The 23301-nt window shown below is 36.5% G+C and overlaps 2 protein-coding genes across 5 annotated transcripts; both read right to left on the bottom strand.

Moving 5' to 3' along the window:
- Positions 1-1137: 1137 nt before the first annotated feature.
- LOC119079272 (integral membrane protein GPR155) lies at positions 1138-18666 on the bottom strand. 4 transcript variants are annotated; one of them, XM_037187054.1, is made up of 12 exons: positions 18532-18666; positions 16776-17141; positions 4546-4887; positions 4380-4482; positions 4130-4319; positions 3932-4064; positions 3733-3854; positions 3339-3674; positions 3139-3278; positions 2923-3079; positions 2749-2844; positions 1138-2684 (listed from the first exon to the last, which is right to left on the bottom strand). In XM_037187054.1, exons 2-12 carry the CDS (start codon positions 16904-16906, stop codon positions 1759-1761), a joined length of 2676 nt encoding a protein of 891 aa, XP_037042949.1. In that variant the 5' UTR covers positions 16907-17141; positions 18532-18666; the 3' UTR covers positions 1138-1758. The 4 variants fall into 4 exon arrangements, with proteins under 4 accessions (XP_037042949.1, XP_037042946.1, XP_037042948.1 ...); XM_037187051.1 differs by having other exon boundaries at positions 4130-4482; XM_037187053.1 differs by lacking the exon at positions 18532-18666 and adding an exon at positions 17236-17354 and having other exon boundaries at positions 4130-4482.
- Positions 18667-20529: 1863 nt separating this feature from the next.
- On the bottom strand, positions 20530-21464 carry LOC119079273 (transmembrane protein 223). The gene is made up of 2 exons (XM_037187055.1): positions 20945-21464; positions 20530-20881 (listed from the first exon to the last, which is right to left on the bottom strand). Exons 1-2 carry the CDS (start codon positions 21387-21389, stop codon positions 20589-20591), a joined length of 738 nt encoding a protein of 245 aa, XP_037042950.1. The 5' UTR covers positions 21390-21464; the 3' UTR covers positions 20530-20588.
- Positions 21465-23301: the final 1837 nt, after the last annotated feature.

Consider the following 23301-nt stretch of genomic DNA (forward strand, 5'->3'; position numbering starts at 1 on the left):
AATAGTTTTTCAGCAGAGAAGAAAATGAAGTAAGAGAAATGAAGAGTTTCACATTAAAGGCTTTTGATACGAATAGGTGTTTCGTACGGGTCGGCGTTAGCTATGTTTTCCATTACTTTCTATGGAAAAAATTTTTTAGCGACAATATCAAACTTTTTTGGTCCAGACAACTTAGATTAGATGCAAGAGCAACAAAAATGCGTTGTTTTCATTTTTTGGAATTTTTATATCGTCTGGGCACACCTAACAATATTGATATATACAAAAATCGACAGATAATTTCCAAGTAATACAAAGTCAAGCGAAGTCACTCTTAAAATTAAGTGTTAGGTGTCGTTGTAAAGGTAATGACTGTGGCTTTCTAACGAGCCCACACACAATAAGTTTCAAGTTGGTGTCTTGACGTAACAGTCATTTGAAAATTGTCTGAGTTCACGACCCTGACATTTTTGCACCAAAATCGATTTCTATATAGCTTCAAAAAATTGTTTCCGAAAAAATTTCTTTTTGCGATGAAAGCTTATGCCATAAGCTTTCGTTAGATATGAATATATCCGATGCACATCCCATAAATGTTTTGGAAGAACCCAAAGACTGGGTGAACAGATTGGGAAACTTTGACTGACTTGGGAGATGCGAATGCACTTACAAATCATTAAATCGGTCTCTTTGGATTATTCTGAAGTGAAATAATCCACCTCACCTTAAGAAGTGACCTCAGCATCTGTTAGTTACGTTCAATTTTTCTTTAACCCTCATTTTCCTGGTTTTTCACATATTTCGTCATTGCGCGACCCATAAACCAACTCGGATTGCATCGGCCCCATATATATTTTTTATCAGTGGGTCATATAGGTTCGTTTTCCCCGGGGTCCGCCAATTTTCTCGAAACTTTTATTTTCCCATACGATTCTGGACCCCCCTATTGCCTACTTTTAGGCGAGATATCAATTAAGCACTTTCCTTTACAGAGTGAGTATTTTCATACTTCAAGGTGTAAAGGACCGTTCAAAGAGCTGATGCGACATGTTATGTCATTGGCACCTTCGTCAGTTCCGTCAAATTGGATTGATTGATTGGATCGATTGATGAAACTTTGTGGCACTTAAATGACCAATCAGTAGTAAAAAAACAATCTTTTTTAGTCTCTGCTGTATATATAATCACAATATATACATAAAAAAATAGAATTTATTCAAAAATAAATTAACATTTTCTTTTTTGGCTTAAACAGTAGATCACGATTGAAACAAGGAAATGCCTTCTCAGCAACAAACACTTTCGATTGTAAAATTAGCCTAAGTTTTGGTGCATACTCAACAGCATCTTATGATATAAATTCGGTAACACAAATCATTTCACTAAAATAAAGCTAAAACGTCTCAAAGATCAGTAAAAACAAATCTTTCTATTTGGCTCAGCCACAAAAACTAAAATCTCGTGTTCGAAGGCAAATTGCGAATGGAAAGTAAACATAATGCCCCGTTGAAATGATTCACACTCAATGGCTGATAAGTCCGATTCATTTCAACAACCATACCGCACAATCAACCTTTTGATATAAACGGCAAGCGGTGATGACATACCTAAAATCTGTTACTTCGTTTGTCTTAAGTATCGCCGAGTGTTTCATACCGAATCTGTTACTTCACTTGTTTAAACGAATTTTACTTTAAATGGGCACGCACTTGCTAGAGCACATCGTCCAGTTTTTTGTGTTGCGATAGTGGTCGGTAACAGATGGCTTGCCGTTTTTATTTACAACCTATTACAGAAGGTGTACAGTAAATTCTTATCATGGAAATGGTAAACATTGTTGATATGGCGCAGCACACGTCCATCGATTAAATGGCGTGCATATTGGGCCGCTTCGACCCGATCTTTAGCCAGTCCAACTTCAATTAACCAGTCAACGAACCGATTTCCGTAGAAAACTTTCTTATAAATTTTGATCCGCCATCGTTTGTCCTCCGCAATGGCCTTACGGCAAGCGTCCAAATGATAATTGGTGAACTGATCGCACACAAGCCTTGTGTCGGCCGAAATGCTATTCCAATCCGGCAACAACAAAATATTGGCCCCATACCAGATCTTATGCCAGTACTTAGCCAGCGGACTCAACAGTTCACCCGAATCCGTTATGAAGCAAGCCAAGACAATCAAACTTTGGCCGAAATTCAGGAATGCTTCCAAAAATGCCAATTCCACATATATACCGGACATACCCTCCATGACCAGCGTCCAAATCGATAGGGCCAAACTGACGAACATCGAGCACAACAGCAGAATCAACAGGACTGTGTGCCTCATCGTCTGGTATTCGTCGACATTCTCTGGAAGTTCTAACGGTTCTAGGCCGCGATTCGTGTCGCTTTGGTACTTCTTCACCAAACTCTGACAATTTTCTCGTGATGCACCGTCACAGTTGAATTGAGAATTGCATAGTCCACTGGGGCCGGCTCGGTCGTTACATTTCTGGTTGGCCAATAAATCTTCAATGTCAACCACTGTCGTTGCCGTTGATTTTCTCGTGCAGCAATCTTCATTGTTCGAACATTTTGACTCATCTTCGTCGCTGGACGTTGATTGTCGTACCCGATTGTTTATCGAAAAGTTTAGGTCGTTGTCATTGCTGCGGCTGGTGGATCGGACAAGATTGGATGTGGATTCGGAAAAGGCTGTACCTGGAGAGCCGAAATCAATGAATGAATGACCGGAGCCTATACCAAATGGTCGCAATATACTCACTGGATTCGGTGTCGATGCTAACTTCTCTGGACAAGGTAAGATACTTCTCGAACCGTTTCTTGTATCGTTGATGTAAGACCAGGCAGCCACTGGTGACTGAAAATAAAAATTTCGTTTGAATCGACCTTGACGTTATGCAGGGCACAGTGTAATGCTTCCAGTCATCCAACTTACCAATGAAGCACATCACTAACAGGAAAATAGAAATGGCCGCCTGAGCATTCCCGTATTGAAAATTTGGATTTCGCTTTTCATTTCCCGATATGTTTGTTTGGTCGAGCAGCAGAAGTGTAATCACCAGCACTGTCGGCACTCCCCACGCAACGCTAATCTAAAATTTGCATTCACCAATCATGATGTGAGCCGGTGACAAAATTAGATTGCACTTACGAATAGAGGCCACAATTTCAGAACAAAGCACAGGCTGCGACATTGTAGGAATAACAATGATATTGCCAACAGGGCTGCCCATAGACGACTACTATAATTTCCGATAGTAAATAGCGTGAACTGGAGATACATTTGCCAACCTACGAATCACAGATACGTTAAGTCCAGTCGTGCTGCTCGAACCATTCTATGATTTATACCTGGTTGACTTCCCAGCGTTGACCACAATATAACGCCAATGCAACCCATCATCTGTGACAGAACCAAACAGCATGTGATACGATGTGGGATGCGTTTGAATCGTTTCGATATGCCGAACAGTAACATAATCCAGAAACAAGCCACAATGCCAACGATGCTGATGTCGAATGCAAAATGATCCAATTCGTTGAGATAGTCAGCGGGATTTAGGTTGGTCAGCGATATCATCTTCGCTGATATGAACAATAACGGGCCACTGATGAAGGTACATGCTACCATGCTGCTAGCAATCAGGTCCACATCAGTTTTGTACTGTGTCGCAATGACAAACACTCCTGAAACGAAGAACTTGTGTCACGTCCTGCTGTTTGAAGAAGATTTGATGAATTTTACCTGGAGCTGCCGGTATTGTTCCGTACAGAAATCCGAATGTGCTCAGATCGGTTGTATCGGACACATTAGCTCCCGCGCTCATAATATTGACAGTTTGACGATTTACTATCGGTAGGACTAACCTGCAAGTATTAAGAGTCGTTGAAGCTTTTGATGCCGGGAAAGCTTTCGTTTCGGCGACGTTAGCATTGAAACTTACAATTTTACTAGGATCAGAATGCCAGGAGTCAAAAATCCCGGGCCCTGCAATTCTCGTGCTTTGCCAACCATACGGAGTCCCAGCAAAAACAATGCCGTTGCGGAGAAAGAATTTCCGAACACTCTCAGGACTCCTGGTCAAACGGAAGGTAAACAAAATGTAAATCTGTAGTAAACAAGCAAAAAATGCACCACCAACCTGATACAATTTCGGGGAGACCATGTGGAAAGGCTACACCTCCAATGACTCCTAGCACGGTCATCAGTAAAATTGGATTGAAGAAGATTGATCGCATCGTTTTCACGATCAGCTTTGACTTATTCTTAAGTGATGTTTCACCATTAGCGTTGTCAGCAATTTGTGGACATGCGATCGAAGGTCGACGTTCCTGTGTAAAATTGAAACGATAAAAAGACAATGGTCTGGGTCTGTTGGATGTTCGGATTACCGTTGAATCTGTCAGAAGGTTAGGATTTTGTTTCTTGATATTCGAAATTTCCATCAGAACATAGCCAATAGGATTCAGAATAGCCAGTGATATCGGTGCCATCCTTGAAAAGCATAAAAATCAAAAATCTTTCCACTCACTCAAACCACGATAATATTCAACTTACAAATACAGATACGAAGCGTACTCCGGATGCACCTTTTGATACAGTGCCACCACTATCGGATATCCAATCGCAAAATCGTTACTTTGCGTACAGAATGTGGCTAATATCCCAGCTCGGCCATAATTTAACGGTCTGGTCACCAGCAACGATATAATGCAAACGGCGAAGAATACAATTGCCTTTGCAACAAGCATGGCAGCTAGGAATTTCCAGTTGACTTTTTGCCAATTCAATTCGACCAGTGATAGGAAAATGAGACATGGTAGAGCAAATGTACCGACGAAAGTATTTAGTCCTTTAGTTTCGGAATTTGTGATGATTTTAAGTAGACCAGCTAAGTACCTGGAAAGGACGGAAGTAATTGTTAGACAAGGTAGTAAATAATTATGTTTTCTTAGTGATTTAGATACTTGGGCAGTCTTGCCTTTTACACTAATTCTTCGTTAATGTTCGTTTCACTACAATCGGACAATCGGTTACAGTCAGTTATGCCGAACACGCCAGCAATTTTGCGTTGATGGGATCGACAATTATGCTGCGTTTTCCCTCGTTTGGCCTGTGGTGAATGTCTGATTACAATGGAAAACGCAGCATAATTGTCGATCCCAACAACGCAAAATGGCTGGTGTGTTTCCGTTCCTACCATAAGGCAAGTGCAAATAACAGGAAATTAATATCCTGTTAAGCAAAGACTATCATCTGATTGGTTCAAAATCGTGAAAGGCAAATGGCGTTGTTTGATTGGATTGTTTATTCTCGTTTGCTTTTTAAGGCACTTGGCTTAATCGAATACTACACTTGGATAGTTAGTAGGTCAAACAGAGAGGAACTATTTTAGGAAATCTATTCGAAGGGAGGTGTTACTATAGTCCTTTTTACTATCTAGAAACGTCGGGCAGCATAACGATTAAATCTGCTAATTACTTTCTTCAAAGTTTTGACAGGTTTCGATGCAAAATCTATTACTTCATTAGTTCACTGAACGAATCATGGAAGAACGTTCTATCGCTTGCATTTACATTTTAAAGTCCTCTACGGCTTGATAATTGAAATCAATCAAATTGCAACGGCCTGATATGTTCGGAAGATATCATGAAAAGTACATTTAGAGATTGAAACGATGAAATGACAGTAAATCATTATAATATTAGAATGTTACGTCTTTCAATGACGAAAGACCGATAAACTGTAATCATAATTTCAATATTCAATATCAGATATCTGGCATATCACGTGCCTTCCGTATCAGGTTCTATCGCATCCTATGTCATGGAAAAAATAGAATCCATAAACATGTGTGGTGGAAAAGTGTTCGTCATTTGAGATAATTGACAAGAATTTATTGAATTTCAATTTTCCAGAAACAAACAAACACTGAACGATTGACTGTATTGGCTGTAAGATCTTACCATTTAGATTACAAACAAAAACCAATGAAGAAAACAACGATTATTACAGGTACCGTTGAATGGAATTGTAAATTACACCGTTTCGCTTACATAACAACATTTCTGCGAATTTCTATTAAATCATGTTCAAGTCAAGGTGAATCAAATCTCATGTAAAAACGGACAAATCTGCTTAGCAAATTGAGCTCATTTTTACGGATCGATTTACAGGTACTTATCGTCATCCAGCCTATTGTTTTTGGTCGTTCTTACTAAACGCACTACGTCATATAATGTGCTCTGTGAACTGAAACAATATGAAGGGCTTGCAGAGAAATCGAAATCTTTTGTAATTTTATCATAAATGCTGTGTTTGCATAACACTCGACATTTAATTACAGTTTTAAGCGCATCAATTGGTAAACAAGATTTCAATGGCACTGCACGATAAGAATCAATATTTTGATTTGGTCAATTTGTTCGGCTCGGTTTATCTTGTGCATATAGAAAGTTTACGCGTGTGCGAGTTGAACGAAATTGATCTGATTCAGTGTAAATATGACAAACGAGAATTCACTTAATCGCTCATTCATCATTTCATTTTAAATGAGTGAGTGAATCATAAAATGAGAATAAGCTGGCTCTGGTCTGCAGAAAACCACTTGAATCGGACAAAATATTCGAGCAATACGATGAATCGGAGGTGTATTACAACTTGAGTCTAGAGACGAAGGTTGGCTTCGATTCAGTTATTCGTCGAGTTAGATCAAATACTCTGACGGGGAGTCGGTGTTAGATTTGCAAACTGAGACAGGAAGCCAAGGTACATATAACATATTGAATCTGATCTTCTAAGGGCAGATTCTATGAAAACTTTGAGAAATTATTGGACCGAAAAAAGCCTTTGCTCGACGATTTTCATATCTTTGCACTTTACCAAATGTGCGTGGCGAGCCTTGGAAGATTTAATTTAGTCGAGACGGCAGATCTTGGTTTCTTCTCGTTATCTGACTTTGGTTCGCGTATTTGAAAATGTAATTCCCTTGACTGAAAGTCATGGGTCTTACGGATGATAAACACTGTAAAATGTTTGTCACACAATGTTCACTACTATGATTGAAAATACATGAATGTATGACCAAAAACCTTAACTACAGAAAATGTTTGTCACACTTTGTTCATTCCTTGATAACACGATAACTCGAGTAATTTTCAATGGATTTCCAAAAACTTTTTTTTATTCGACGGGGAATTACATTCCTGAGGCTAAGTTCGAAGATGGGCTATAACGGACGGGTGATCTCTGAGATATTCCCAAAAGAATTTTTGTCTTGTCGCTTGATAACACGATAACTTAATTAATCCTCAACGGATTTCCAAAAAAAACAGATTATCTGTCTAAATAATAGTCTCCTTATCATACGGAGTAATTTTCGACTTTCCAAGAAAATTTTGTTTGACAAGTACTGAAATAACTCGGCTTAAGTTCGTTAATGGAAAATACTGAAGTAATAATCCGTTATTTATTCCGAAAAGACTTTTATGTGTCATTTATTGTTGTCTATGCTAGAAAATAAAATCAACGAGTGTGAACTTTGCGGCCAGAGCGAAGCGAGGGCCGTAATCACACGAGTTTCATACTTTATTCATGATCAAATGAGGCCGAGTTTCAGTAGATTTAATTGCTAAAAAAATTCTCATAATTTAGAAAATTTAAACGAACGTGAGCTTTACAGCCAGAGCAAAGCGAGGCCTTCCATAATCCTGAAATTCATGAGGCTTAGGTTAGTAAATGGAAAGTATTGGAGTAACAATCTAGACTTCATTTCGAAAAAAAAATTTTGAGTGATTTCGTGGTAGTTGTTTCTATACAAAAAAGTGAACAAGTGTGGACTTTGCGGCCAGAGCGAAGCGAGGGCCGTAATCCACACGAGTTTCATTTTTGTTCAATACATAATCAAGAAATCTTTTCACCACCGTTTATAGCAGACAATGGGACTTTTTGAAAAAAAAAAATTGGAATATAATAAAGCGAATGCGCAATTTATAAGAAAATAAGAAGCGCGTAGATTCTCATGAATTTAAGATTTCGTAACTTGACAGTTGTCATCTTAAAAGTTACGAATCGTATGGAGATTCGCATTAAGGTGACAACTGGAATTCTTAAATTCACGAGAATCGGCGCCCAGAGTGCAGATTGTCGTATTTTCGTAACTTTAAAGAATTCGTAACTTGACAGTACTTGTAGGATTTTATACACGCAACCGTCAAGTAGCGAATATTTATTCAGTCAATCAAGGGACCTGACCAACCCATAAGGTGGGGCCTAGTTTTTATGTTTCATTAAAAAATTCGCCCGCTCATTCCTAAAAGGCTCTTTTCTATCAAACACCCAACAAAGTAAGTACAAGACCGGTCAAATATGAATCGAATTTCTCAGAATCCAACAGTTTGTATCGATGCATAAATTTAGCATTCAATGCGACAACGATGTGACAATGATGTGTTATTTGGTCATTTACGATTAATTTACGAATCGAAATCGTTTTATTGCCCTCCCACAAAATATGAAATGTTTTTGTAAACAAATCGTTGAACTTCCTTCTTTGAACAATAAATAAAAAAAATGAACATCGAGACATGCAGTACCATTGCTTGAAAATATATTGTCGAACAAAGTTTCTGGGCCAAGGTCAAAATTAAAGTTTTTGCACGAAATTGACATTGATACATTAAAAGTGAGTGTTTCACTTAATGTCACATGAAATTATCAATTTATTTGTGATTGTAAATAGGCAAAAACATTTTTATCCAGTTTGCATTATATGTTCAATTCCATTAGTCGTCTGGTTTTTCCATCAACGTACGTATAAGCAAACGTTTAGACCAAAATTCTCCAAATAGTCATACTACCAGGTCTTAGTGCCAACAGACAACAAAGTCTTAATTCTAGAATATCCAAATCCATAGGCCTTTAATGTCTTTAAGACTGTGCTTAGTTTAAAAAAAATGAAAACACTCGTCATCGGTCACATCCAAGGTTGATTTGAATGTTTCGAAACAAATTCACTTTTGGTTGGAAATTCATTCGCCACAAATGTTTGCAAAGAAAAATATTTTTTCAATGTCTTCCGACAAGCGGCTGAATTTGATCTTACGTACAGGTAGGTCCGGTTTCACTGTCAAGAAAGATAAAAACGCTAATGACGGTCAGTCAACTGATCTTGAAAAGGAAACAGAAACCGAATGTGCTCAGAACACGTGAGACAGACGTTTAGAATATTTGAATGTTGTTTTAAAGGGAAGGAATCAAGTAAACTTTGTCCAATAATTGGGTGCGGCTGTTTCAAGCTATTCGACGCAAAACGTTGCTCTAAGCAAAAAGCTGTTCTCTCAAATACGCAATTATTTTGTCATAACAATTTTGTCACTCGCTCAACCGTTTGTTGCCGCGATAAGAAAACCAAATTTTGAGCTGCTCTGTAACTATTGATCGATCAGAACTGTAATGTTTCACATTATTGATCAGTCGAATGTCTAAACAGTATAAACAGTATAAAATCGAAAATGTGAGTTCGATAAGTTAAGGGCGGGCGGATTCACGTTTCGAAGTTGAGACTAGACTAGCTTATAAAAAGATTGTTTCATTTTGGAGACTGTTGAACATTTTTGTTCCTAAGAACCATGTTTAGCATCGATCAAAAATAACTTGTCGAACTACGACATTTGTAATTTTCGGTTCCCCAAAGAGATGCGATTACCTTCGGCGTGGGCAACTCTCGCACATGGTTGAATTTTTTAACTTTCGTCCCTTACGATCCAAATAGCAATTGAACCAAAAGTTTTGATGAGACGAATTTTGCTCCAACAAACTCAGACTATTGGTTTTTGTCAATGGTTTTGTTTACTAATGTCACCCTAAGATGCCGGCCCTAACATCACCTCTGACGGTTTTTACTTTTCCTTTTTTTTATAAGTAAAATATTTGATGAATATGGAATCATAGCCAGTTTTCCAGCTTAAGAAAACGAGCCAGATTCAGGGCTTATTATTGGGAATTTCAGTTCTCAAAATTCTAAAAATTCTTAAAAAATTCTAAAATTTCTGAAAATTCTCAAAAATTCTTAAAAAATTCTTAAAATTCTTAAAAATTCTTAGAAATTCTTAAAAATTCTTAAAAAATTCTTTAAAAATTCTTAAAAATTCTTAAAAATTCTTAAAAAATTCTTAAAAAATATTTTGCATTTACAGTCGAAGAAAAATAGATTTCGGTTTTTTCAACGATGTTATTTAATCCACATGCGATTTACAAGTTATATGTACATACATAAATATCGTAACATTGGTAATGAATGTGGGATAAATAGCATTGATTGGATTGTATTGCCAGTTTCTTATATTTCTTCGACTGTAATATGATTAAATTTTTCGTTTACTCCCTTGACTGAAAGTCCGGGTTTATGCAAAATAACCTTAAATGTCCGTAACGACACGTTCAATATGATATTTTGAAAATGTTCTACATTGGCTTAAAACGTTAAATACAGAAAACATCCGTACACTTGTTACCGCGATAACTCAAGTAATTCTTTACCTACTGATTTTCAAAATTTTGGTTTTAATCGATGGAGAATGAAATCATGAGGTTAGGTTCGTATATAGTGAAAATTTTTTGGAATCGGACACACCATTTTTGTTTCCGGACGTTTATGGTGCTATCGATAGGGAATTTCAAAGTGATCATTTCGTTGAAGATATTTTTTTTAAACAACCTCTCCGGCTCGGGGCGACTCTAAGGAAATTTCAAAATTTCAAAATCATGACTATTTCAGAAAATTTTACCCCGATGGTTTATCTAATGGTAGTTTGTAGAGAATTGACAGACGATTCTAATAAAAGTATCGTCGGGTCGAAAGGTTGTAGCTGTGAGTAAGTGTGAGGCATCAAAGTCCAATTTTATGGTTTTGTCAATGAGCACCCCAACCGATTTTTCATTTTATTGGCTTAAAATGAAGGCTAGCACATCCCATTTAACATATCAAAAAACTGAGAGTGGGTTTTTCAATTTTTTCAAAAAATCTTAAAACACTTTCTTCTGGGTGCCCACATTTCTCAGATTTTTTAATGGAAATGTATGGAAAGTTGTGAATGTGGACAACTTTCACTAATTTTTTCACCATCGGGAAGCTTTCTGGTCATGTCTAGCTCATCCACTGATGGGAAAAGCTTCAGTTGCTACTACATCTCATAGTCTGAGACCGCACCTTTCCAAAAATACCATACTTGCCCTATTCGCTATCTGGCTTGTATTCTTTACGATGTCAAATATGTGAGTAAGTCGACTTACTCGAAAGATTTTTGAGGCAGTTTTTTTGTTTCCAATTTTAACGGAAATAAAGTTTATCCAGTCCAATATCCAATATCAAATAAGGTGGTTATGGACTCATTTAATGAAGTTCACATGTAAGGTGATACATTCTGATATCATTCTGAACCTTCAACTCACAGCTCTCTTTGTTTCTTCAGAAAATTAAATTAATTTTGAGTTTTCTAAACGGTTAGTGGAAATAAAAGAGATACACAATTAATGATGTAGCAAATAGACCATTCTTGTATCGCTTTTTCATCTGTCTTTAATTTTGTGTTCTTAAAAACACCAGCTTATTTAAAAATGGTAAGAAAACTGGGACTGCAGTTATTGGAAAACTTATTCAGTCTTCAGTCAAGCGACCTTACCCACCTAAGAGTCTTCACATAAATTAATGGTCGTATCAGACACAACTTCATCCGATAAAATTAAATTTTGAATTGTTCGATTTTATAACCGTAATTACCAAAAGAATTGCATGAATTTTGTTTACAGCAAAAACAAAAAAAATCTTTAAAAATTCTGAAAAATTCCTAAAAATTCTGAAAAATTGCTAAAAATTCTTAAAAATTCCTAAAATTCTCAAAAATTCTTAAAAATTCTTAAAAAATTCTTAAAAAATTCCCAATAATAAGCCCTGGCCCAGATTTTGTTGACAAACCATTTTTATCCTACTGAGCAATCAGTACCACATTATCTGTTCTCGACAACTGCGACAAAAGCAAACATTCAACTATTTAACGTTGACCTATGATTTATGTTAGGCAATTAAAGATCAAATCAAGTAACAGATTCGATAACTAAAATTATGAAATTAAAAATACGAATCGATGTGCAATAGTTAACATGGTAATGTGTTTGCATTTTGATCATTTGCTGGGTTTTTCTAATAACGTTACATCGGCATTTTCGGATTTAGCGGCGAAAAAACCCATAAATACCAATCAAGAAATAGTTATTAAAACTCAACTCGGAGAAAGTGATTTTGATTACTGTTGTTGCCGTTGTTTATCTACCTTAGGAAGAAGGGTGAGGCATGTGTTTTTGTCTTCTAGTAGAGCTTGTGATCGTGAAAAGATTTTCGTCAATTTTCAAGAATTTTCGTAATTCTCGTGATTTTTAGACCCGTACGAAGTACTGGGGTCTTATAGGTTTACGCATACGTTTGTAACACGTCGAATTGGACTCCCTGAGTAAGGGGAAACCTATTGTGGTTGTCTAGAGATGCCAAATCCGCGAAAAAAAAAAATGTCCGTCTGTCCGTCTGTCCGTCTGCACGATAACTTGAGTAAAACGCATCCGATTTTGAAAATTCTTTTTTTTTTCCCGTTTGGTAATGTCAAAAGACAGGCTAAGTTCGAAGATGAGTGATTTTGGATCGACCCCTCCCGAGCTGTGGCCCAATAACTGCTTTACGATTTTTCGAAGATATCTCCGGACATTTAAACGTTAAACTTGTAAGTGATACGTCAAATAAAAGGTATTTACAATACCGATCGACAAAAAAAAAGTTTATGGAAATCGGATGACCGACTCGTGAGTTAGACCCCTTGGTGTGGAACAGGCACAGGGCGGCAAGCAGTTTTTGCTTGTAGGTCGGCCACATTTGAACATATTTCGTCTGTTTTAGCTTTATTAGATAGGTATTGACCGTACCAATCAGGGAAAAAAAATTTTATGAAATTATGTTCTCCGGAGCGTGAGCTAGGTCTCTTGGAGTGAGCTCTTATCTGGCTACTCGGAAGTACAGTGAACGTGGTGTATTTTGACAATATCTCGAGTAAATTTTGACCGAATTTCATGAATTTTTTTTTGTTTGAAAGGTATTAACGAATGTAAAGCGTCGGTACTATTTCCGGTCTCCTAACAAAATGGCTGCCGGCGGCCATATTGGATTTTATTAAAAGTGATATATCTTGGGAAAAATGGTACTTAGAGAGTTTCTGTTAACATGGAAATAATTTGTTATGTGTGTGGGGTTTCAGGGATTCCATATACGGACATCTATATATACCTATATACAGCTATATTGAGCTATATACAGGCATATAGAGCTATATAATAGCATATTACTCTGTGAAATGTTTATTTACAGTGAAATATAGGTAAATATAGCGGTATATAGCTGTTTAAATAGGAATTTATGAAATTTGACTTCGTACGGGCCTGTCTATATTGCCTCCGGCAATTTAATTGTATATGATAACAAGGCAAAGAGTGGATAATGTAAGTGATTTTAAAGGGAGAATAGTTTTTCAGCAGAGAAGAAAATGAAGTAAGAGAAATGAAGAGTTTCACAGTAAAGGCTTTTGATACGAATAGGTGTTTCGTACGGGTCGGCGTTAGCTATGTTTTAGAATACGTTTTCATGATTACAGGCTCTGTAATTTCGGCAAAGAAGTTCTTCGGAATGAATGCAAGCAGTATGGAGAACGTGCAAAATAATCGAAATAAAAGTATTTGTTTATTTAGCTTATGGATCCATTTAGCCTAGGCTAAAGTATTGATTCTCAATTCATACAGTAAAGTTGAAAATGTTAAAACAAAAATGTTCGGTTTACAGATGGTATCGGGGAATCTGGCACACGGTGCCAAAAGAATGCACTTTTAAACTACGAAACCGAATCGAAATTTCCAAGGAGTTCCCTTCAAAATGCAAATGCTCAAATATTTTCTAAAATTCGTATGGTTTTACACTACGGCTCTGAACGTACAAGCACCAAAAATTCGACAGAGGTCATATGAATTACTGATCAGAATTAATTAAGTCATAATCTGTCGTGCAGTTGGATATCGATAGCTTATTGACCTCTTCAAATGATTTGTCCAGAAAGGTACTTTTTCTAATGGTTGTGTTGCCTAGGTAGTAAATTTTCTTTGTGAATTCATTTAATCGATTTTACAAGAGCATGCACGATAGACATTTTTTTTGTCAATTTCTATTAGAAGCAATTTGTTTAAGTGATGACAGTTATGAGTTGTTTCAATTACGATAAATTCCACACATAATTCTGTGGAGATAATAAAACTGAACGAGACGTCTAATGAATGACATTTGTAATACAATTAGAATGACGCTAAGCCGGAAATGGAAGAGCGACAAATGATAAATTTGTTGGTCATCGAATTGAATCCTATTGAACATTCTTCGATTAAGACAAACGAAATGCTTTGTTGATAAGAAAAAGCTCGTTCAAAATTAAAGACTGAGAAACTAGCATCGAAGACATCGCAATATATGCTGCGTGGTTTAAAGGGAGTCATAACGGTACTCACAGACATGAGGGACTATCTAAATATAACTGTTGTTGTCGTTTCAGATAATTTTATTCCACGCGAATCCAGAAGGTAGCGCAAAACTTCAGTGATCACTAAAAACACGGAACCCAAGTTCTGAGGGAATTGTTGTTCAGCGTCGCATTTCGTTTGGTGCAGCGCTAAAACAGTTTCTATTGAAATGTTTGAATGTGGTGAATATGATAGCCAAGGATGTTGGAAAAGTATTTCGACTCAACAACAATCCAATTGAAATCGGAAGTGCTTCAATGAACCTACGCTGCACTTGAATTCCCTGTTCCAGAGCCATTTTTTTTTTACAAAATTTCGAAAACTTTCAACATTTAAAAACCGAATTTTTCCACCATTTCGAACGGTTTTGGCAACTCCTGAACTCAGCCTTTCGTTTTAGCTGACTCTCAATTATTTTGTTGTATTCTTGACACTATCAGCTTTTAAATGAAGTCGAACATGATTAATTGGAAAGATGAGAGCGTCAATAATCAAACAAAATCATTGAGAGCCGGCTAAAACACAAGGCTGAGCTCAGGAGTCAGGAGTAGAGGTGGGCGCCGGTCTATATTTTTCGGCGGCGGCTGTAAATTTTTTTAAAGTATCGGCGGCGGCTTGAATCGGCTGAGCCGATTTTCCGAAATTCGGCGGCGGCGTATGTCAAAATATTTATCGGCGGCGGCGGCGAATTCGGCGCAAAAAACGGCGTTTAACGGAAAATTGTTGTAGAAAAAATTTGTTAAATCTTACATTTATTTTAGTTAATAGTGTGTTCTTTATAAGAGAGTATAATTATAGCTTGCCTTTAACTCTAGCATGCCTCAAATTGGCAGTGTGTAGCGATCCAAGTAATAGATTTGAGCCGTTTGATGAGATCCAAACTGTCTATTTCGTATTGAAGAATATTGCTAAAAGAGATGACTCTTAATAAAGAAGTCTGAGACTACTGTTTCGTCAAAATAGGATCCTAAAATCGTTTTGCCGATAGAAAAAAGATTGAAGAGTCGATTGTCATTTGTACCATTGAGACAGTATGTAGTAGGGGGGTTGAAAAAGCACTTCGTTCGACTTTTTGGGATATCTGAAAGGCCATGGCCAGAAACTAAGATTGACAAAAAAAGACAGATAGACCGCTTTTTTTGTTTAGCGCAAAATCAAAATGTGAAAAAGGAGGCAAATGTAGACTTTTCAAAATCGAAGTTAAATGACGTTGCATTACTAACGAAGTTCGAATTGTCGTTTTTTGAAATTTTTAGAGGAGTGCAACCTCAGTGTAAAAATGGACACATTACCCTCCAGCTGTAGCCAATATGGTAAGTGTGGTATTTTCTGAACGGTCTGCACTTGTAGCATACGATTTTGATATATTGTGTGCGAATCGGGCACCCGAGGCGTAGTCACAGTTCACAGCTTTTTATTATTAATAAAAAAAACAGCTTTTGAAAAAGTGCTCAATTTTTTTGTGTCAATCTTAGTTTATAGCCATGGCCTTTCAGAATTCCTATTGTTACACAAAAAATTCGATACAAAAAATACTAAAAAAACATGAAAAGTAAATAACTCAAAAACACTATAAAAACATTTTTCGAAATTTTGATAATTTTTGGAGAAATGCTTTACAAATATTAGGTTGTGCTTTGGTTTTAAATTAAGTCGCAACACTGGTAAATTGCGCCGAAAATTAATAAAAAAAACATGCTGGCGGCGGCGCAAAGTTTTAATTTTACCGGCGGCGGCGCGATCGGCTAGCCGATTTTAATATTTCGGCGGCGGCGACATCTTTTTTAGCTCTTTTTTCGGCGGCGCTCGGCGCGGCTGGCGCCGGCGCCCACCTCTAGTCAGGAGTGGCCAAAACCGTTCGAAATGATGAAAAAATTCGGTTTTTTGACGTTCGCAGTTTCTGTAAATTTTTGGAAATTTTGGATAAAATTTCCAAAAATAGGTCCTGTTGTTTTCCGAGTTTTTTTCGCACAAGCTTTAGCGGTTTTTCTACCTTCAGTTAGATAACATCACAACATCAGCCCTAAGCTGTGTGCGCTGTGTGTCGATAAAATGTGATCAATGAAAAACTGAAGCGAAACCGGTCCCCAATCAATTAATAGAGTCTTACGCTACAAATCCACCAGAATGGTCCGAGAGTAATCGGATACTAAACGCCTTAATAAAAACATCGGAAAAAGACTCACCCACAAATAATGATACCAAAGCACTGAACCAGAGCTGGATATAAGTCATTCATTGAAATGTTCGGCCCATCATCGTCAGCATCATTCGTCATCATTTGTGCAATTAAGGAACTATTCATTGTTGTACTCATTCTTATTATTATTATTTTTTTCGTTATCTAAATTCTTTAGCACATCAGCATTTAAAATCACAGACGCGCACACACAAAATAATTTATTTATTTTTGTTTTCAATCAATCGACAACATTTTTTAATTCTAATTTATTCGTAAAATTTAATTTAATTTTTGGTCACTGTTATCATCACTTTGCAGGTGTGCAGGTAGACTCATTTTGCGGTAAAAGCTGCAACGTTTTTTTATGTTTCTGAAAATCAAAATGAATATTATACAATGAACGTCGCGTCGATCAAATTGTTGGTTGGACTCATCAGACAAATTAAATTTTAAATTCAACAGACTCGCTATGATGTACCGTGCACTATATTGTCGTTATCATCACGTATGACTCATGTCGCTTTTATAACAATTTTCGATTGAGACGTGTGCTGGCTCCGCGAAACAACAAATTCAACTGGTTAACAACACAAAATTGTTTATTAAAGTGAAACGAATTTCGAAATGAAAAGAAAATTGCGATACATTGTCGTGTCAATTTGTTTATGTGTGTTGTTAATGAATGTTTCGTTTCATTCATATTTACCAGCTGGTTGGTTGGTTGGTTTTTATTTGAACATTTTATAACAATTTTCGGTTCGATGTTTGATTTTGACCGATATGCGGAATTTATTGACGCGGCTGCTGGTAGACTTATAGAAATAATTCGTTGAATCGATAAGAAAGTAATTGAGTCGATTGATCTGTTTGCTGATCAGTATCAAGTCTGTGTGTTACTCGTTTTGAAAATTAAAAACCTTTTCGCGACAATTTTTTTTTCTTTTACGATGATATGAGCTTGAGCACCACCGGTTTATTAACGACGACGGTTTGAGATGGAGACGAACCTAGTTTTGTGACAGGAAGTTAGGTCGCATTTTTGGGTATTTCTTTAGAACTATTAACCTCTGGTAAATCTAAAAAACTGTTGAGACAGCTAGCACAACAGCTGTTATACTATCGGATCTATTACTTCGTTTGATCTAAGTATTTTAAAGAGATTGATTTCGAATCTTTTACTTCATTTCTGTGAACATAAGCTTTTTGTCATATAAGACCACATTAATGAGAGCACAGAGTTTATTACTGAAGTTGCTAACGATAACAGATGATAGTTGTTCGTTACAGGCTAAGTGATTGAAGATTCCAATCACTTGCACTGAACCACGGAACAGTCAAACTATCCATAACCTGAATATCGTTGATCAAAATATGAGAAACGCGAGGAAAAAATTACAATTTCTTCACCAGAATAGTGGGCATTCCGGAAGGGAATCGTCTTATTACTCGTTTCAAGGTGAACGGTATCTTTCTAGAAATCCTTTGTGACTGTCACCCTTAAAAGCTCAACCTTTGAACTGAAGTCACTTTGTGTAACGTCTGGTTCTATTACGTGCACAACAATATCCACTCAACAACTCAGCACTTATTCAAATTGTCAAAACAGAAAATATTCTAAATGCAGAATAGGAAGATGTTATTGCGAAGTTGGCTTGAAACTGACAATTTCGATGACAATTGAAAATTATGAACTGTCTCACTACACTTTCACCGAGAGAGATGTGTATTGGTTAGTTGGGTGTAGGATGCACAATATTTACCAAGTCATATTGATGAATTTGCTGCCTTTTTTATCAATTTAATTAAAATGTTTCTTCACTCAATAATTAGGAGTGATGTACGTGACTTTCGCGTGTTTGACAGTGAGGCGGTGACAATGCGAGCATGAGAAACACTGTGACAGATTTGACAGTTCGGTTCTATTACTTTTTCCGTGGGTGTGGACTAGAACGAGAAGATTCAACAAATTTGGCGGGTTTCCAATGGGTGTCTTCATGAATGTAATCATGGGCGCGCGTTAGCATAGCGCCCGTGACGCAAGTCCTATTACTAGAAAAAAGTTTCACAAATTTTTTTTTGTCGTAGACTGCAGAACCATATATACAGCAAATATTGAAGTTCCACAATTCAAATACAAATGACTCCAAATTACCATTAAAAAAAAACTAGGCGTCCGTACGAGTTCAACGAGCTATCACACGTTCTTGCAGCTTAAAATTTGGCCACGCAAAAAATCTTCCAAGAAGCCCCATTTCCACAAGGCTGTATACTTGGCTGTATACCCCAAAGTATACAGTCTTGCCATTTCCATACATTTTGGTCAATTTCAGTACTTTAAACGAAATGAAAAAATCCTACGTTACTTTGTTAGTCCGTCCGTCCGTCCGTGTTTCCTATCTTCTAAAGTCTTCTTTAGATTTTGTTGAAATTTTGGGAGTAGATTCTAGTCGTCATTCTAAGACATTCCAGAAAAAAAAATTTGGGGGGAACCGGCCTCGTTTCGGAGCTAGGGCTCCTCGAAGTTCCCATATAAGCCCCATATAAGAACACCTTTAAGAGTGTGTGTGTGTGTGGATGGGTATCGTAGAACAAATTTGTTCGCTTTTGGTAAGCTATGCTCGCCTCAATTTTTTTAAATTGTTCAAAATTTTTTAAATTTTTCAAAATTTTGAAATTTTTTTAAATTTTTCAAAATTTTTAATTTTTTTCAAAATTTTCAAAATTTTCAAAATTTTAAATTTTTTAAAATTTTCAAAATTTTTAAAATTTTTCAAACTTTTCAAATTTTTTAAATTTTGACCAAAGAAATTCTAGAAACAAAATTTTACCAAAAAAAATTTGCGTCACAAGTGGCAGATGTTGAGGAAAGTACTTTTAAGAAATTTTTTAAAATAGGCAAGAATATGTCCTAATACGTCCAAATCATCTGCCACTTTGTGACGAAGATTTTTTTTTGGTAAAATTTTGTTTCTAGAATTTCTTTGGTCAAATTTTTCCTGTTACAGTTTTTGCGTACAAGCGCAGAATGCGTCACATCCAGCGATATCAGTTGTTTTGGAAGTATGCACAGGGACTTGCGTCACTTTTACTCTTTTGAGTGTTTTTGACTGATTAAGAAGTATGATTGAACCATCGTGCAATCTCTCCTAAAAAACCTTTCTGATCAACGGTTCTCAAATCCTTTGTCTGTTTTAGACAATCATTCGAATTCTTCGAAATTTCGAAACCTTAGAAATGAGTTGAAACCAATGAATATAAACCACCCAGGTATGGTCTAATGTTACCGCGGAGGACATAACGATTTTAAAAACGGATTCTATCTCACTCGTTTTCATATTATTTTGACCAAAATGATAGGTCAAGCTAAATCGCCCGATTTTGAAGAATCGGCCATACCTGGTTTGTACATTCATTGGTTGAAACAGCTCCGTGTCTTCGCTGTTCACAAATTCATTAATAGATTATCCTCGACTAAGCCGTCACTTAAACATTTTCTCATTCGCTCGGCTCCTCCTCAAATAAGTCGGATGTTACTTCTTTCGATGAATCGAGCTGAACGTATGTCCTTACCTCATAATAAATTCGTACTACAACCAATGGCAAACAAGTTCAATGTTTGTAAGCGATTACTCGTTTCATGATATCATATCGATTTGACTGTAACAACCAATCGATTGTTATAAACTTACGGTCCCTGGCACGAAACAAATATGTTCTGATCGTTTCAACGAAGAAGCTTCGAAATAGAAAGACACGCGTGTGCTCGATCAATTCGTATGTCGCATGTATTTACTGTGACGAATTCGGTATGCAAACATTAAAACCTTCTCTTCAAGCCCACCGTAAAGTCATACAGCCTCTGGTTCAAAAATTCTCCTCGCATGTCCAGCACATAGTAGAATAATTGGTCCTTAACTTTCAACGGCAGCTGAACCTTCGACTGGCTTCTGGATTGTTGTGCGGACACATATCTCAACGGGACATTCATCACGCGATTTCTTCCGAATGGGCCGTACGTAACTAGGCTCAATGTAGTGCCATCCTTGCGTAGTATCAGAAAACGAACCGAACGTAGTGTGTACAGCCAGGATATCGCTAAGATGCCATAACCTGGAAATTTTCAATTTTCTTCTGAGCAACCGGATAGCAAATTTTCGAATTGTCGCAACTTACCGATTAGGAAGCAAACGATGGTCAATGTGTTCCGGTATTTATTTTCGCCCAAATTGATTTTACGCCACCACGACACATCTTCCCCAGTATTGTCGACGGGTGCATCTCTCAAGCTGGTGAACGAGAAGTACGACAAATAGTTCCAGCACAAGTACTGACAAATCGCAAAAATGTTCAGGTATTTGAAGAAGTTGGGATTTTCGTACTTGAAGACGATGACATCTTTGGCCAATTTTGCTGATCCGTCCAGAGGACTCGACGAAGCACCGCCGGTTGAATTAATTGACTTGGAACAATATTTTAAGATTTTCGACGTGTGGAGGAGTTGTGAACCAAGTTTGTAGTTTATTGGCTTTATAACGAACGGTTGTAGATGTTTCACTACGTGCGTTGGCAACGATCGATTCAACAGGGATTGTGGTAGTGAGAAAAGTAACCGGTTCATCTTAGGAAAGTTCTAAAATCTTTATTTTTGTTTATGTAACCTCACACTTTCAGTAATTTGACAATTGCGATTTGTATGAATCTTGGTGATACCACTGCCGATTACTCAATACCATTCCGAAATGCAATACGTCTTCTAAGTTGAGCAGTTTTTTTTATATTCAAACAGGGCCTATTTTTGAGAATTTGATTCCTTAAAATTCTTAAAATTCCTAAAAAATTCCAAAAATTTCTTAAATTCCTAAAAATTCCAAAAATTCTTTAAATTTAGAAAAACTGAGTAAAAACGTTCTATTTTCTGGATTTCTAATTAAACGTCTTCGAAAATTTAAAAAAATTAAATGAAAACAACATTTCAAATGAAATTTACTCAGATCATTTAAATTTTTTTGGTGAAACGTATTCAATTTTCGATTTTACGTCGTTTTCCAACGATCAATAATAGACTGTTAACTGGGAACTATAAAAAACAAAGACGAATATTTTAAGCTTTCGATTATAACTCAGAGTTCGTAATAATTCAACAATAACCAAGACGTTCACGAAAAAAAAATCTTTGAAACCCAAAAAATTGCGAATTCATCGAAAACAAGACAAATGTTTACTCTTTTTTATGATAGGCGTTCACAATAAAAAGAGAAACTAATTGTAAAGGCGCTGAAAACAACAGTCGTCACTAATCTAAATTTCATTATCCCGATTTTGAAATTGTTACGAAAATACGGTATTGCACTTTGTAGTATATTGATTGGTTATGCATAATATACCAAATACTCTGTAAGCATAGCCGAATTGCAGCTTTCAACCAACGCACTTCAAGCAAAAGTGCTTCGAGTGACAGCTGCCAAATAGAGTACATTTTGTATAAAAATTTCTTCCAGAATTTTTTACAGTGCCAAAATTTGTTTGATACACTGTCCCGTTTGTGTACTCCACTTAGAGTACCACTCATGCTTGAAGTGCGTTGTTTCAACCCAAAAACAGCTAAATCTTCTCAAAAAAGGAAGAGAAATTGAAAAATATCTTTCCTAAGAACTACAAGCGAAGTGAGCATTCATTTTTGTATCAGTTTCTAATCTAATTTAAAGTAATTAATATATTTATCACGGTAGTGCATTTCTATCGATATTTAAAAAAAAGGAAGTGTTAATTGAAGTATCAAAAAATATTTCGTTTACAAAAACCGTTTCAACTTGTGTACCATTTGAGGGGGAAACAACCTGAAATGCAACTTATTTACAACTCATTTTCAACTCCTTTTTCTTCTACCGACAATTCTTTTTTCCATAAACATGTAACATTTAACCAGCGTATCCATAGATTTTTGGTTATGACAGTAACGTAACATTTGATGGGTTTTTGTAACCTTTCGTGAATGACCAACGCACTTCAAGCAAAAGTGATGATAGTCGACAGCTGCCAAACATAGTACTATTTTCCATACAATTGTTTTTTACCGTGTTCCACAGATGTCTGACAAACTGCCAAGCTTCAGTTCCATATTTAGAGTACCACTCATGCTTGAAGTGCGTCCAAAAAAATAACGATAACAAAAACGTAATGAAAGAACCATTGTTTAAGGATGACGACCGGGCCTCACTATCTCAGTCGACTGAATACAATTATTTGTATATTAATACAAATGTGCCTATATAATAGCTGATTTCGATGCAACAGCGGCATTAAATTGTAGGATGGCAGAAAAAGACAGAAGACCGAAAGCTAACTCGAAGGCAAAATCGCAAGAGTGGTTCAAAGGAGTGTTTAAAAAAGCATATCTACGTAAAACCATCGAACGTCAATCAAGAATTCAATTTTGACTTTCAAAACAAATATTGTATCTACATTTCAGTCAGTTCAACTTTTTTGTTCGCTGAAGTAACTACCGTTTTTATTCATGCCACGTCACAGAC

The sequence above is a fragment of the Bradysia coprophila genome, unplaced genomic scaffold (genome assembly GCF_014529535.1).
Source record: "Bradysia coprophila strain Holo2 unplaced genomic scaffold, BU_Bcop_v1 contig_324, whole genome shotgun sequence".
Taxonomy (NCBI): Eukaryota; Metazoa; Arthropoda; class Insecta; order Diptera; family Sciaridae; genus Bradysia; species Bradysia coprophila.